The sequence below is a fragment of the Chaetodon trifascialis genome, chromosome 10, assembly GCF_039877785.1.
Source record: "Chaetodon trifascialis isolate fChaTrf1 chromosome 10, fChaTrf1.hap1, whole genome shotgun sequence".
In the NCBI taxonomy this organism is placed as follows: domain Eukaryota; kingdom Metazoa; phylum Chordata; class Actinopteri; order Chaetodontiformes; family Chaetodontidae; genus Chaetodon; species Chaetodon trifascialis.
The window spans coordinates 21,345,828-21,360,174 of NC_092065.1; the positions used below are offsets into that span (position 1 = coordinate 21,345,828).

Sequence of the window (14,347 nt, forward strand, 5' to 3'; positions counted from 1 at the left end):
CTGAAAGTTGTTCATGCCTCATAAACAGCAGTACCTAATGTCTCATTGCTCACAGTAGTGATTATATACTGTTACACCATTGACCATTATCACCAACCATGGAACTGACTCAACATGTCAATACAGACACTCTCATTGCAAGATGTTCAAGATGATGCCATGTAATCTTTGCAAAAAATGATCTAAATTTGTACGTGAAATCTAGGCTGCTTGTTATATAATGCGGCACAGATATGCCTTAAACATCCAACTGAATCACACTAAATGTAACATGGTACGGCATCTGCTTATCTAATGAAGGGTTGAGTCATACATCTATTTAAATCTAATACATTTCAATTAGAGTCCAGAGTGAGTGCTGGTTGATCAAGACAAGTTAGCGCAGAGTGTTTTGGCAAGCTCTCCATCAGTTTGAAGTTGCTGTCTAGTCAGTCAGACTGCGGCGTGCTAAGTAGGTCACATTATCCATGAGAAAAAAGAGAGTGTACAGGGCAGGCAAAGAGAAGGAAAACATGGTGGGATGGATGGACAAATGGACAAACACACAGATAAATGGCTCCACTGAAACGCATGCAGGGTTGAGTTTCCTAATTCTGGATCATGTTGAAGATTATGCATACAAGAAAGTTTCAAAAAGCATGTCATTAGGATCAACAATTAAACTTCAAAAGCTCCATTTAAAGAATTTTCAATGTATAGTTCATAAACGTTTCATTGTAAATGTCCATAGGGAGCAAACGCTCTAAGCTTATTCTTTGCTACTTTGTACCCTACTTCAGGATTCACAACTTAATTTGTTCCTTTTATTTGCAACATGGTATCGTCTGGCCATCAGGAGTACCAGGAGACGTCCCGGTGGGCCAGTCGCCCCGTGGGCTGCTTGAGCATCCCATTATACAAAAACAAGAGCCAGAGAGATGCGTCATTGGCCTACTTTGAACCACCGTGCACCCGCTCCCCCGCCAATCCCAGTAGTCAGAAAGTGGTGGTATTAGTGGCTGGTGTGTCTGTATGTGCGTCGATGGGGTGGGGGCGGTGGAGTACCTGTGGGCCGGTCTGGGTAAAAAAAAAAGTCCTGGGCCAATTGTCAATATGGAGTACATGAACATCACTGAAATTCATTGCATTCCACTCTCGGATGAAATACAACAGGAAGAGAAATAATTTTATCAGAAAACGAGAGCGCGTGCCAATAACCAAAAGAAAGGTAGGAAGAAAGACATTGCCAAACAAATGATGGCATTTAGAGAGTACTCCAGGGATGGGAGGTTAAGCGAGGAGGAGGAAACATGGGGAGAAGATGGAGGAGGAATTACACGAGTAGCCTGATAATCAGCCTAATATGCCCTATTGTTTCAAATGCTTGACTAAGTTTGACGTGGCATCGTGTGTTTTGGGAAGATCATCGTGACTCATTTTCAGTCAACTCTGGCAATGTTACATCGGGCAAGTTTACAGAGAGGAGGACTGTTTGTTAAGAGATATAGAACTCACTGGTTCAGCTGTGATAACACACAACAAGGCATCACTTCACCACAGTGGCCTTTGTTTTCTTGTATGAGAAGAGAAAATAACTGGCTTAATGAGGCTGTCAAAGGGAATTATCATAGCTATGACAAAGACACTTGCCAAAGGAAAAATAAGGCTGTTTAATTAACGAGACGAGGGTGCAAAAGGAAACTATGGGGACTTTTTCTTTAATGTAGTCAGTTTGTTATCCTTTTTACATGATCAGCTGGATGGCTAATATTTGAAAGGCAGCAGCTGAAGTTAGCATAACACATTGAGTGGGCTCCTGGTCACAGGTACTGTTTTCTTACAAGACCAAGGATAGACAATAGAGAAAAGGGATCAATTTGGCCAGGAGCGGGGTTGTAACAGTGTTCAATTAGCTAATACATCTTGCTAATAAATGTCAGCATGTGAGCACAATCAGGATGTCTTTAGATATCGTCTCATAATGTACAAACCATGGATCTATTGAGGAAAACTGGCTTATGCCAGTTGACTGGGGTGAAATAATCGACTGATCTGGCTCTTCCAGACATTTCACGTGTTATTGGACGTAATTAACACACTTCTGAACATACAAAGAGTCCGTTCAGGGTGACATGATGCTCAGAAAAGTTCATTTGTTGCTTAAGAGCCACTTCTTTTGTAATAATCATGTGCGTCACATGATCTTGCATTAATGAGCCTCTGTGCCTCTGTGCCAAACATGCCTCACAGCCCAGAGCTGTTCCTGGGGGCTTGGCGAAACTGGCCTTGCGAACTAAATAGAATGAACTTGTGGTGATTTTCAATTTGTATTTGAATGCCTCCCCATTTCACACTTGTTGCTGTGGACATTTCATTGCTCACAGTAGCTCAGTGTCTAAATAAGAACCTGCACTTTCTCCAACAGTTGACATGAATCTGTGCCAAGCAGCACTTTGTTTTGTGGTTGGATCTGTTCTCCTGGAGACAATGGTCAGAGGAATGCTTTTGACTACAGTAGTACTCCTTTGCAAATATTAATCAAACCTGGAAATGACTAAACTTCCTGTTGTACAAACTACAGAGAGTCTGACAGGGCTAAAATATCTGTTGTTATAAACATGCCATATTTCATTTAGTGTAGCCTCTACTGAAACTTTAGCCTGGACTGCTGATGTGAGTGACCTTCCAGAGCCTCATGGGTGATGCTGCTATCAGTGTTCCCATCGCTTTATCCCCAGTTGCCCAAACATGGTCAGTCCCTTCGACGGTCGCTTTAACCAGACAACAAATCTCTCCTGGTTGCCTGCAGGCTGTTGTGTTGGCTGTGTGTGTGTGTGGGTGTGTGGGAGGATGTCTGCGAGCTCATTTGGTGTCACAATTGGATGTTCAGAAGAGGATATTTTCCTTCATATTCGGATGAATTTATTCCCATTTTGTCAACGTGTTCTAAAAAGCATGAGTAATTTCATAGCTTGCCTTCGCCAACTCAGAGCTGCAGTATTCTGCTTTCAACAACAAAATGAACACACACACACACACACACACACACACACACACACACACACACACACACACACACACACACACATCTTTCTCAGCCAAACTCAACTCTTTCCCTTTTTTCTTTTCTTGACTCCTCTCCTCCACTTGTCCTCGTTTCTCCCTCTTCAGTCCTTTCTTCCCTTCTTTTCCTCCCTTTGTCACTTCTCTCCCCTTCTCACTTCTCGGGCTGTGATCTTCAGTGTGCTGCATCACTGGTGAAGCCACGTGCTCTCTGTTTATCATCAGGAAGGGGAGGGAGATAGAGAAAGAGACTTAGAGAGAGGACGACTGCATCTCTCTCTCTCTCTCTCTCTCTCTCTCTCTCTCTCTCTCTCTCTCTCTCTCTCTCTCTCATTTCGCCTGGTGCATCCACAGACACAAACACTCGGCGACGTACACTACTCCAGTCCTTAGTAGCCTGAGGGACGGACACAGGGACACAGAGACCAAAAACAACAGCTAAACCAGACTGTACCAACCGGAGACGCTCTGAACTACACCACAGGTACAGTAAAGCTTTATCTGTCGGGAGCATGATTTTTAACAGTTTCTGTCGGAGAATGTGTGTGAAACGGTCACCCTGAAGTGCTGTTTTTGTGCTAAAATTAAGGCGAAAACAATTTGTGAAGCTGACAGGAGCAGAATGTTTTCACTTTGTCCTTAATCTGTCCGCGAAAGTAAGATTTAAGCCCCCATATGCTGCAGGAGGAGGAGGTGGATGTTAAAATGAGGACAGGATTTTTGGCACAATGTGTGTGAATACTGCTGCTGAGGCTTTGTACTCTATACTTTACTTCCCCCGCCCCTTCACACACACACACACACACACACACACACACACACACACACACACCTCCCATCTCCAGCTTCTGCATTGGCGTGAATATCACGTCGACAGGTTGAATTTATTGACCCTGCATGAAACAAAATGCGCCCTTTACACAACAGTGGTGCCTATCAATGCAACTAGAAATATTAGTATGTGTTTGATCTGAGATTCGATGTCTTTACATTCTATTATACTTGTATTTGCAGTGAAATAATAAAGTTGTGTTGAAGTTGCTGCTTCAAGAAAAAGTCTTTGCACTTTCGGTAAACGCCGCAAATCTCAGTCATTAATTGCAGAGAGGAGCGAGCAGTGTGTGCTAAAGACAGTAATGTTTGGTTTGCAGCAGACTGAGGTGAGTGAATGCTGAGTCTACAGTAGGCGGAGGTCATAAAAGTTGATTGAATTTGGTGCAGACAAGTGTTAGGGGTGCCCCAAATCTCTCTGCATTGGCTGAATGCTGCTGGCAACAACTGGAAGACTGAGGCTGGAATGCATGATGGCTTGGTTCGCTGCTTTTTCAGACAAGGCCCGATGAGGCACTTAGATGTTTTAAAGTGCCTGCATTCTGTCTGGTTATAACTTAATTGTAACTGATATTAATAAAGCTCAAAATTTTATTTTCAGAGGGTTGGTTTGGGTCAGATCATAACTAGACTGTCTGCAGAAAGATGAACCGATTTTTTGTATTCCATTCAAAACCTTTGTAATTGCGACAATGTCAACAATGTCAATGTCCCATTTTTGTTTGGTCCTCTTACATAATTTCACCGTAGGATTCAGAAGTCCGCTCCCCTTACAGCTTACGTGCAGGGAGGGTTTTCATTGTGTTTTAAAGCTGGAAAACTTGTTGGCTTTTTTCATTACCGTACTGCTCCTTCACTACATGGAACAACCACTGAAGCCGAGCCCGTCTTCCCTTTGGGAGTGGGCCTGTTTCTCAGCTCAGGGTTTATAAATAGATTTACAAAGAGCAATAGACTCCTGCTTTTGTTCCAACATGAGCTACACGGAGCCACACAGCAACGCTAGCCTTATCACCCACCTTGTCACTGCTCCAGTTAATCCATACTGGGAGAAAGGAGCTGTTTACCAAAATCTTCAAGGAAGAATATGTGGAAAACAAAATTTAGTCCAACTGAAATCAAAATTAATTATTTATATGGTGTGCTCATTTTAAAGGACCAGTATGTAGGATTTAGGGGATCTATTGGCAGAATATTAAATATAATATTCATAGGTATGTTTTCACCCACTGTATAATCACCTGAAAATGAAAATCACTGTTTTTATTACCTTAGAATGAGCGTCTTCTTCTTTTCGTGAGTTTTGCTGCCACCTTAGTTTCCACTATTAGGGAGGGTGAGGCGAGAGGTATTCAGTTTGCAACCTACATCCTCACCACTAGATGGCACTGAAACCTACACACTAGTCCTTTAATGTGTGTAAATATTTGGTCACATTGGTTTAAGTCTCACCTTTTTTCCACCGGTTACAGCTCCAGTGATGCTGTTAGCTGTTGCTTACTTCCATCTGCAATTTGTGCACTTCCTCTGACTTCCTATGTTACTTGCTTCCTGTCTTGATTTGAATCACCGGTTAACAAACAGAGTGCTGTCAGTTTGGACAGTCTGGACATTTGCCATAACTGGATCCATGATAGAGAAACAGCTGAAGCTAGCTAGACCCCCCTAGAAACCCAGCAAGTGACTCAGCAGGCGCTGGAATAGCAATGACTGCAAATAACTACCAAATAGCACAAAAACTAATATCTGGTAGGACTGACGGCTAAATTTATTTATGCAGGCTAGCTAGCTCGATAGCAAGTTGTCACTGTCTGAGTGGAACAACAACAACACGACTGGTTTTCCTAAATGTTGAAAGTTGTTGAAGGACAGACAGTTTAAGTCATCAACAGTTGTTAACAAACACTATCTGGGCTATCTTGTTGAGAAGGAGAAGGAGGGAAAAATGTTATGGACGGTAGGATGTACGATTATGACATGTTCTGGTCAGTACAGGTGCCTCCTGACCACACCAACTCTGAGGATACAAGTCAACTGCAGTGTGCTGCCAAATCAGTCTACATTTCCTCACAGTGAGGAGAATTCATCTGTCCTTTAGAGGAAAAGAGTATTTATTATGATTTGTACAGTTGCTGATCTATACTCATGAGTCTTTGATTTTTGTTTTGGTTCTTTCGGTTCTGGAGTGACTCCTCTTCCTCCTTGAAGTCTCCAAACCCCACTCTCAGCCCTCACCCCACCACCCCCTCACCCCCCTCCCTCCCACTGACATTTTCAACAGCTAAACAATGACTGGCACGGCCAGTGGACCACTGGAAAAGCAGTGTTGTTATAACCATGTTTTGCATGCTGATATACTTCCTCTTCGTTAGATGTTTCTGTTGGATTTGTGCTCTACTTAGCGTTTGTTGAAATGGGACAACAGCACTATTTATATAAATTACAGTCTGTGTCGTTGCTTTCTCATTTCTTTCTGGCCACTATTAGAGGCTGATAAAAGTCAGTTAATGCAGATTTTAAGACCTCAAACTGGATTTTCCAAGGGCAGCAAAAGTTACTTATCTTTTTTATTGATTATAAGAACTAGAAGAGCGTCACTTACTCAATCATAAAAGAATCTTTTCCTACTAATTGTTAACCTTTCCATTTCTCTCCCTTGTCTTTCATGGCCACTTCCACAGAATCCAATTGATACCTTCTGCTTGCTCTGTGTAGTTTTATTGCATGAAGTCTCCTCTTAAATTCTGTGAATCTTATTACTGCCTTTGCACCTGCAATGCACCAACACCAGTACAGTAGATCTTGTCTCTTGTATTTTTATACCTGCTGCTAGATGGGGCCTGGATTGTTTTGGAACTTCCCTCCCAAGGCTGGCTGCACGGTTCCACAGAGCCTCCTGCAGACCATGTACGTAGGATCGTGAAGCCACTGTATACCTACATAACGTACCATACCGTGCCACACAGGCCTCTCCTTTATCCAGCCTGTGTGGATTTCCTTATGGCATTTCCGTCCATCCGTTCCATTTTGTCAATCAGTCAGTCCAGTGTTTCACACATTCATTCCGCAATAATGGGCAAAAGCCCACAAATCCAATGACAATCCATCATCTAGTTAAACGTGCAATTAAACAAACATGCATAGGACAGCAACAGAATGAGTAGTCCATCTGTCATCTCACAAATATCTATTTAGAAAACATTTGTAAATCACAACAGATACTGGAACAGATACTGGGAGTTAGGCTGGGAGCAAATCCAGAACGTGAAACTGAAAATTCCCTCAACAACATTTGGCGGCAACCAATTCCAGAAAGACACGCTGTGTCAGTGAGACTAGTCCAGCTCTAGCCTTTTGCTCATTCTTCAGACCCCTGAATGTTTTTGCACACATCAGTACCCAGCGCCACACATAATATCTTAAATCAGTTTTGCCAAACATCTTGAACTCATTTACTCAGTTCAGACTTTAAATTCAGTGTATACCGGTAAAAAATAATCGGAAACACTTGTGCTAATACCACTGTTCCAAATTCCAAGTTATAACATGCTTATTCCTTTCAAAAGTAAAAGCTTTCAACCACTAACTAACGCTCTCAGTGGTTACATTAAGAACCAGTTCCAGTCAGTCACAATTCTTTCATGCTATTAGATAACACAACTTCACCAGCTATATTATGTAAAATGCAAATTTCACACAATCACATAATATATTGGCTTGTTTAATAACTTATTAAGGCGGGACAGTTGAACCTCGAACCTTGAAAAAAGGTCTACTCACTCGCTTTTTCCTTTCAAACACGACCACGTTATCACATTATCTAAGTCCCATACATCTCCATGACCACTGAGTGAACTTCATCCACTGATGAAGACTGTGAAATGCTGTTGAAAGCTTGGAAAAAAGCAAGTAAGTGGACCTTCAAAATCTTCCCATCATAAAAGCGCTCTTGTGACCTTACATAATGTCTACCAATATGTCATTATGGAAGTATGCACAGGAATACGTTACACATGCCACAGAGAACACCCTTTAGCCAACAGCTAAATGCTAAATTATCTTCGGAATTAAATGTGGAGTTCAACCATGCTGTTTTTTTTTAATTAGTTTGAGAGCTAAGACGTTGGAAATTAGCTCGCTATGTGTAGTTACATTTCATATGTAGATGCTAGCTTGAGGTCAGAGGTCATTTTTTTCATTTTCTAGGTTCAAAAAGAGGGCTGAACTGATTCGGTTTCTTGTATGGAATTCATTAAATAGATGATAACATTCAAGCATCCCACATTGGTCTTTTGGAGAAATTTACCTTGTAGCGACCCCATCTGACCCGAAGCCCAGGTGACAATTCAATGTCCAGTTGGTAGCAAGTTTTCTGATCCATTTCTCATCAGCAAAAACACTTTATATGGCTTAGTTGGATGAATTTACATAAATCTCACCCTCATTGGTTTATATTAGTAGTCAAAAAGAAATGGAGCATACCAGCATGTTCTGTCATCACACATATGCACGCACATTATTTTTTCTCAATGTGTTCAATCTATTATTGTCGTTCACCCACTTTCAAATGCCAGCCCAGGTGCTTGCTGTCCTGTGTGGTTGTCTGAGTCAGTCCGGAAGGAACTGCATGTTCCACACATCTCTGCATGTGTATTATTACATTTTTGCAATGGAGCTTTGGTGTTTACACAATATAGTTCATCTTAGCTTAGCAACTGCTATAAAGACTAGCATATCAGTGGTATTGATGATTATGTTGAGACATCTTCCTGTATCCAAAAGCTAGTGACGTTCAGCATATTCATCATGTCAAAAAAGACTTTTTACATTTTGTGTTATGTGATCACTGCAGAAAAAAACATCATGCTCAGAATGTGCCCAGTGCAGATGTCATGATGTGTTAGTCAAGAGGATCCATTCATTCAGTGAATGCTGCTGCTGACATATTGGTTATTGAATGTCTGCACTGTGCCACCTATGGTCACTAATGGAGGGGATCTATAAAAATGGAGGATGGCACACCAGGGGCAGCAGCTTCATTTAATGTGGAAACATGGGTTTTGTGTTTTGCCCTCAAGACGAGTTGTTATTCATTGGAAAACTGAATGCGCCTTGCTGTCAACAAAAATGCAGAAAGAGGTTTGAAATGTTGCTGGATAGAGATTGGTACTGAAATATAATATGATGTTACTTGTTTTGTTATTTGTACAGAATAAAAATAGTAGCCTGCCATGTCAGGATCACAATCCATCAAGCTAAAAATAATATGTGGTGTGTTTCCATATCACCTCCTCAAATACCCCTCGGCTTTGTCTGAGTGTCTGTGAGCCAGCAACAACCAGAGGAAAACTGAATATGATGTGAGCCATAGCTGATAGATCTACCAGTCAAATGAAGGTAGCGCATTCATATAGATTGGGTTTTAGGTGTGGAGGATTTGAGATATCTGCCTCTTCCCCAACACAGTGGGGGTTAAGACTTACATTTAGGACATCAGGGTCAGCAATTTGTCTTCCCAGAAAGAGTGTCCCCGTTTCTCTGGATAATCCACAGACCATATTTTTTAGGTCTGCAATTTATCCAAAAGTAACAGTGACACAGTTTCTCCAAACATATGTGGTTGATTGATTTTTTTTTTAAATTGTCATTCCTCTACTGTGTTGGTTGGAGGCAGACATCTGAGAGATGACTATCTTAAAGCTGGCACTTTTTCAAAAAAATAAAAATAAAAATCTATTTTGCGTTAGCATGTCGTGTCATACCCCCATCTCTTCCACACCTTGTTTCTTCTCTCTCTCTACACTGTGACTATCAAATAATGACAAGAACGCAAAAAAATACAAAAAGGGACAACGGTTCTAGGCACATAGAATCTAAATCATCTCCTAAGGTTAGATACCACTGTAGAGTTAAGTAAAAAAAAAAACAAAAAAAAAAAACAGAATGGCTCTCTGTAATTTCAGTTGAAATACAGGGCAATCACTGCTGTTGAGGTTCGGGGTTATGGCCTGTTTTCGGTGGACACTGTAATAAAACCATGTGTCTCTGAAGGAAGTGATTGCAGTTTGCTCAGCAAACCATTCATCCCCTCTGTGTGCTCCACTGAGCTTTGCTCCTTGACATCTGGTTCTCCGTTTGGTTCAGGAAGGAGTCCGGTAAACACTCCCCTCTTCCCTCAATGTACTGCTGGTAGCCACACTGTCTGCCCGTCTGCGCTGCTGGCATCCGCTCTGCGGCCCTGTGAGCGGACCATAGAAACGCAATCACTAGAGTGGACATTTGGTTGCATTTTTCAGTGTGGCTGCCTGGACGATCCAACTGTGCCATTCAGCTTGAGCCAAATAAATCCAAGTCATGGTGTGTGGATGTTGGTGAGCACTGTAGTGAACTAAGACGTAAGCTTTGGCTGTGGCTGCTGACTTTAGCATGATGATAGATGACAGGTTAATTTCTCAATACCTCAGCAGGCAACAGTGATGCATGTTCATAAAAAAATGGGCTAACCACTGAGAGGTGGATTTGACCTTTTCAGCTTGAAGCTCATGCTTTTAGAACCATTAGGTGAGTTAAAAAGGCAGAGCTGTAACTCAGCGAATGTCATCAATCACTGATGATATACTGACAGAAGCTGAGTTCCAATGTATTGTATAACTAATGTACACTCCAAAAGTGTATGGACACCACAACATTGCTCCCATGTGTGACTGCTGAATATTTCATTCTAATACAATTGGCACTGCCACTTCAACACCCTCGACTCTTCTGGGAAATCTTTTCACCAGATTTTGAAACCTGGCTGCAGAGGTTAGTTCCCATTCAACCACACAAGCATTAGTGAGGTCCAGCACTGATGTTGGCAGTAAGGTCGCAGTTCATCCACAAGGTGTTGAATATAGATGAGGTCAGGGATCTGATCATGCCAGTATAGGTCTCCAAAAACATACCAGGACACAAATTTTCTTATGGACCTGGTTGGAAGCATGTTATTTTCTAAAATACTGCATTTAGGTTTCCCTTAATTGGAACCAAACAGCCTCAGAACATTATTCCTCCTTCACCAGCAACGTTTGGCGGCACTGTGCATTCAGGCAGGTAATGTTCTCCTGGAGTCCACCAAACTAGATGTATCCATCTGTGTTTTCCAGATACTGAAGCTTGATGCATCACCCCAGACAACACATTTCCATTGTCCCAGTCTGATGTGCAGTCTATAAAATTTCCAGTGACTGTTTACATTCTGAAAAAAGGGATGTATGGTAACAAACATGGACATTAACATGTTGTGAGACAATCCAATAAGTGATTTAAGTTTTGGAAAAAAAAAAAAAAAAAAAAAAAAGGATACCAAACAACCTTTTCCTTAGACAGTAGAACTATGCCACATTACTAAAGAGAAAATATATATCAAAGCAACAAAGGGTCAATTAATGTGTTAACTCCAAAAAGTGTGGCTGTAACTGTCCTACAAAAGAAACCCACTGGAACCATAACTTAAGTAAATCTGTTCATTTGTAGGCAATTCTTTTCATTGCATATGCTTCATTAACTATTTATCTATTCTTCTGCTGTGGGGGAGTCAGGAAGCAGCCACTGCCAAGTGATTTTTTTTTTTTTTTTTTCCAAGCAGATATCAGAACAACAAATAGACATTATTTGAAATGCCTTGAATAAAAGTCACCTTTCCCTAAAATAAAAGTGCTAAACTGGAAAGCTGTTTTCATATTAAATATACCCTCCAGTGTATTGCGCATGTCTGGCTGGAAATGTCTTATTGCTGGACTTTCCCCAAAATATATTCCAGTGAATCCTGCCTCCCACATTGACTGCAGCACTTTGAACCCTCTAAAGCATGCTCTCTGCTGCTGGATAATAAAAAAATCTGATCAGATACTTCCATCCAAATTCTCTGTATGTTTGTGAGTCAGTGCACTTCAATTGAAAGTCACAGTAACACTATCAAAATGACCCTTATTGTCACATACTCTGTGTTTTTGTCATGAACATCTTATACAATCTGGATGTAGCACGTAAAACTTTATAAACTTTATATCTATATCTAGTCAACAGCTTGGTCAAAATAGGAATTGTAGAGACCGATAAATCCCTTTCAAAGTTTGTAAATCTTTTAATTGTTCTTCATCGATTATTATCTCATTTTTCAAACTATGATCCAGTTGATTAGGCATTAAATTGGGATCATAGGCACACCATTTAATTTTTAGGTTTTAATGCAGTTTATAATCCAGATATGAAGCTGAAATTTTATCGCATGTAGTTTTTAATTTTTTCTAAATCCTTATTACCTAATAGTGCCTGAATGAGAGGGAGAGAGTGAGAATTCAGTATCTTTCCACCTGGCATGGTAATCTTGGCTGCACAGATTCATCAGTGGTCTAATCCGAGTCCAGTAGAAGTAATCTTTCAAATGTGGTACAGCCAGACTTTCTTGTTGTAATGTTTTACAACTCCAAAAGAAGGCTTTTTCACCTCCCAAATGAACCTGGAATTAATTTTAGCCCACTCAGGCAATTGTTTTGTAGAGATTTCTGTGGCTGAAACAGAAAATGTGGTATTGGTAGATTGTTCATTTTCATAGATTCAGTTCTTTGGGTGAGACTCATGAAATGCTCGCAGTTCCATCTCTGTATATCTGATTTTATTTTGGGGTAAACTTCCTTGGGTCTCAGCACACCTAAATATTTCAGTGTTGTCCGGTCCCATTTCAGCTGAAAGATATCTTTTTGTGGGGGAATATAGTTTAATGTCAAAATCAGACTTTTTCGAACATTTATTTTTCTAACATTTATGCTGCACGTTTACCAAAAATGTCTAAAAGCTTCAACAGTTCAGAAATTCAATTGGAAGGGTCATTTAAATATATCAAAATATCGTCTGCATACAGTGCAATCTTGTGTTGTTCCCCATGGTTTTAATGGTGTCAGTCTGTCTTATCTGCTTGGCCTTGGTCTTGTGCCTCGTTCAAATTTAATAGTGTCCAGCAAGTACCCATTTATTTTTTTCCGGGCAGCTAGATTATTGTACATTGTACTAATTATGTTAATAAACTCTTTGTGGAACTCATGTCTCTCTAAAACCTTGTACAAAAACCTCAAACTCATGGAATTGAAGGCCTTCTCCATATCCAGACAGGCCAATTTGCCTCGTTCAAATTTAATAGTGTCCAGCAAGTACCCATTTATTTTTTTCCGGACAGCTAGATTATTGTACATTGTACTAATTATGTTAATAAACTCTTTGTGGAACTCACGTCTCTCTAAAACCTTGTACAAAAACCTCAAACTCATGGAATTGAAGGCCTTCTCCATATCCAGACAGGCCAATTTGCCTCGTTCAAATTTAATAGTGTCCAGCAAGTACCCATTTATTTTTTTCCGGGCAGCTAGATTATTGTACATTGTACCAATTATGTTAATAAACTCTTTGCGGAACTCACGTCTCTCTAAAACCTTGCACAAAAACCTCAAACTCATGGAATTGAAGGCCTTCTCCGTATCCAGACAGGCCAATGAGGCTTGTAATTCATTTTCTCAGATATGTCTCAATATGTGCAGGAGAATGTCTGATACTATCATGGGTTTGTCTCTGTGGGACAAAACCTGTCTGGTCAGTGTGGATAAGACGGGGAAAGAACTTTTCAACTTTCTCAGCAAGTCCCACAGTCCAATCTGTCTTTCTCCTCCCTGGGGATAACAGAGACAGCAGCTTCTCTTCATGATGGTGGGATTTTCGCATCTTTTACAGCTGAGTTAAATGTCTGGAGAAAACTTGGTGCCTACTCAGACTGGAAGGTCTACCATTGTCTACCAAGGAAGAGAAACTATCCAGGCCAGGACACTTATTTGCTTTTAGCCTAGAGATTGCACTGTCCTACACTTCCTCTGTTATTTCAGCTATTAATTTCTATTTTGGTCTTCCAACAATACAGGTAAATTGAGGTATTCTAAGAACTCTTTGTTCATCTGAGCCCTGATGTTTTTTAACTGAGCAGTTGTTGCTCCTAGATTTCCCACTTTACAATTAGATGGAGGGTGAGGCTGCTGAGGCAATAGAAGAGGTTGCCACATACTTTTGAAGATGAGAGCTGTGTCCAAAATCACTCCCTGTTAGGAATTTAAAAGTATTATATGAGAGTATAAATATAAGTATAATGTATATGAAAATTCCCAGAATGTAACCGAAAGCAGTGTTCAAAGTATGAACACTACTTCTTGCTAAACATTCCACAATGTAATGTTTCACATTTGATGTGTAAATCATAGTTACTATGCATCCGTCAGTGATACACGAAATGAGTCTGACAGTGTCTGAAATGTCACCTTGCTGCTCATTGTACACTACTAAGTTACTACTAAAAACTGGGAAAGAGAGAGACTTTTCTCCAAGAACTTTAGTTAACAAGGTGAATTTATATGTAAAACAAGGGTTCCGTCCTGCTTGATCTGCCTCCAGGTGT

General features: G+C 40.7%; 1 protein-coding gene across 8 annotated transcripts in view; it reads left to right on the forward strand.

Annotated features, from left to right (window-relative positions):
- Positions 1-3,151: 3,151 nt before the first annotated feature.
- The window catches only part of ndrg4 (NDRG family member 4), a 53,235-nt gene continuing 42,039 nt past the window's right edge, over positions 3,152-14,347 (forward strand). For 3 of the 8 annotated variants that reach the window (XM_070971839.1, XM_070971840.1, XM_070971845.1), the window contains exons 1-2: positions 3,375-3,526; positions 6,707-6,780. In XM_070971839.1, the coding sequence (XP_070827940.1) occupies positions 6,707-6,780 (74 nt within the window). In that variant the 5' untranslated portion in view covers positions 3,375-3,526. Of the gene's footprint in view, positions 3,527-6,706; positions 6,781-14,347 lie in introns of all 8 variants that reach the window. The other 5 variants (XM_070971841.1, XM_070971846.1, XM_070971843.1 and 2 more) reach the window with 4 other exon arrangements.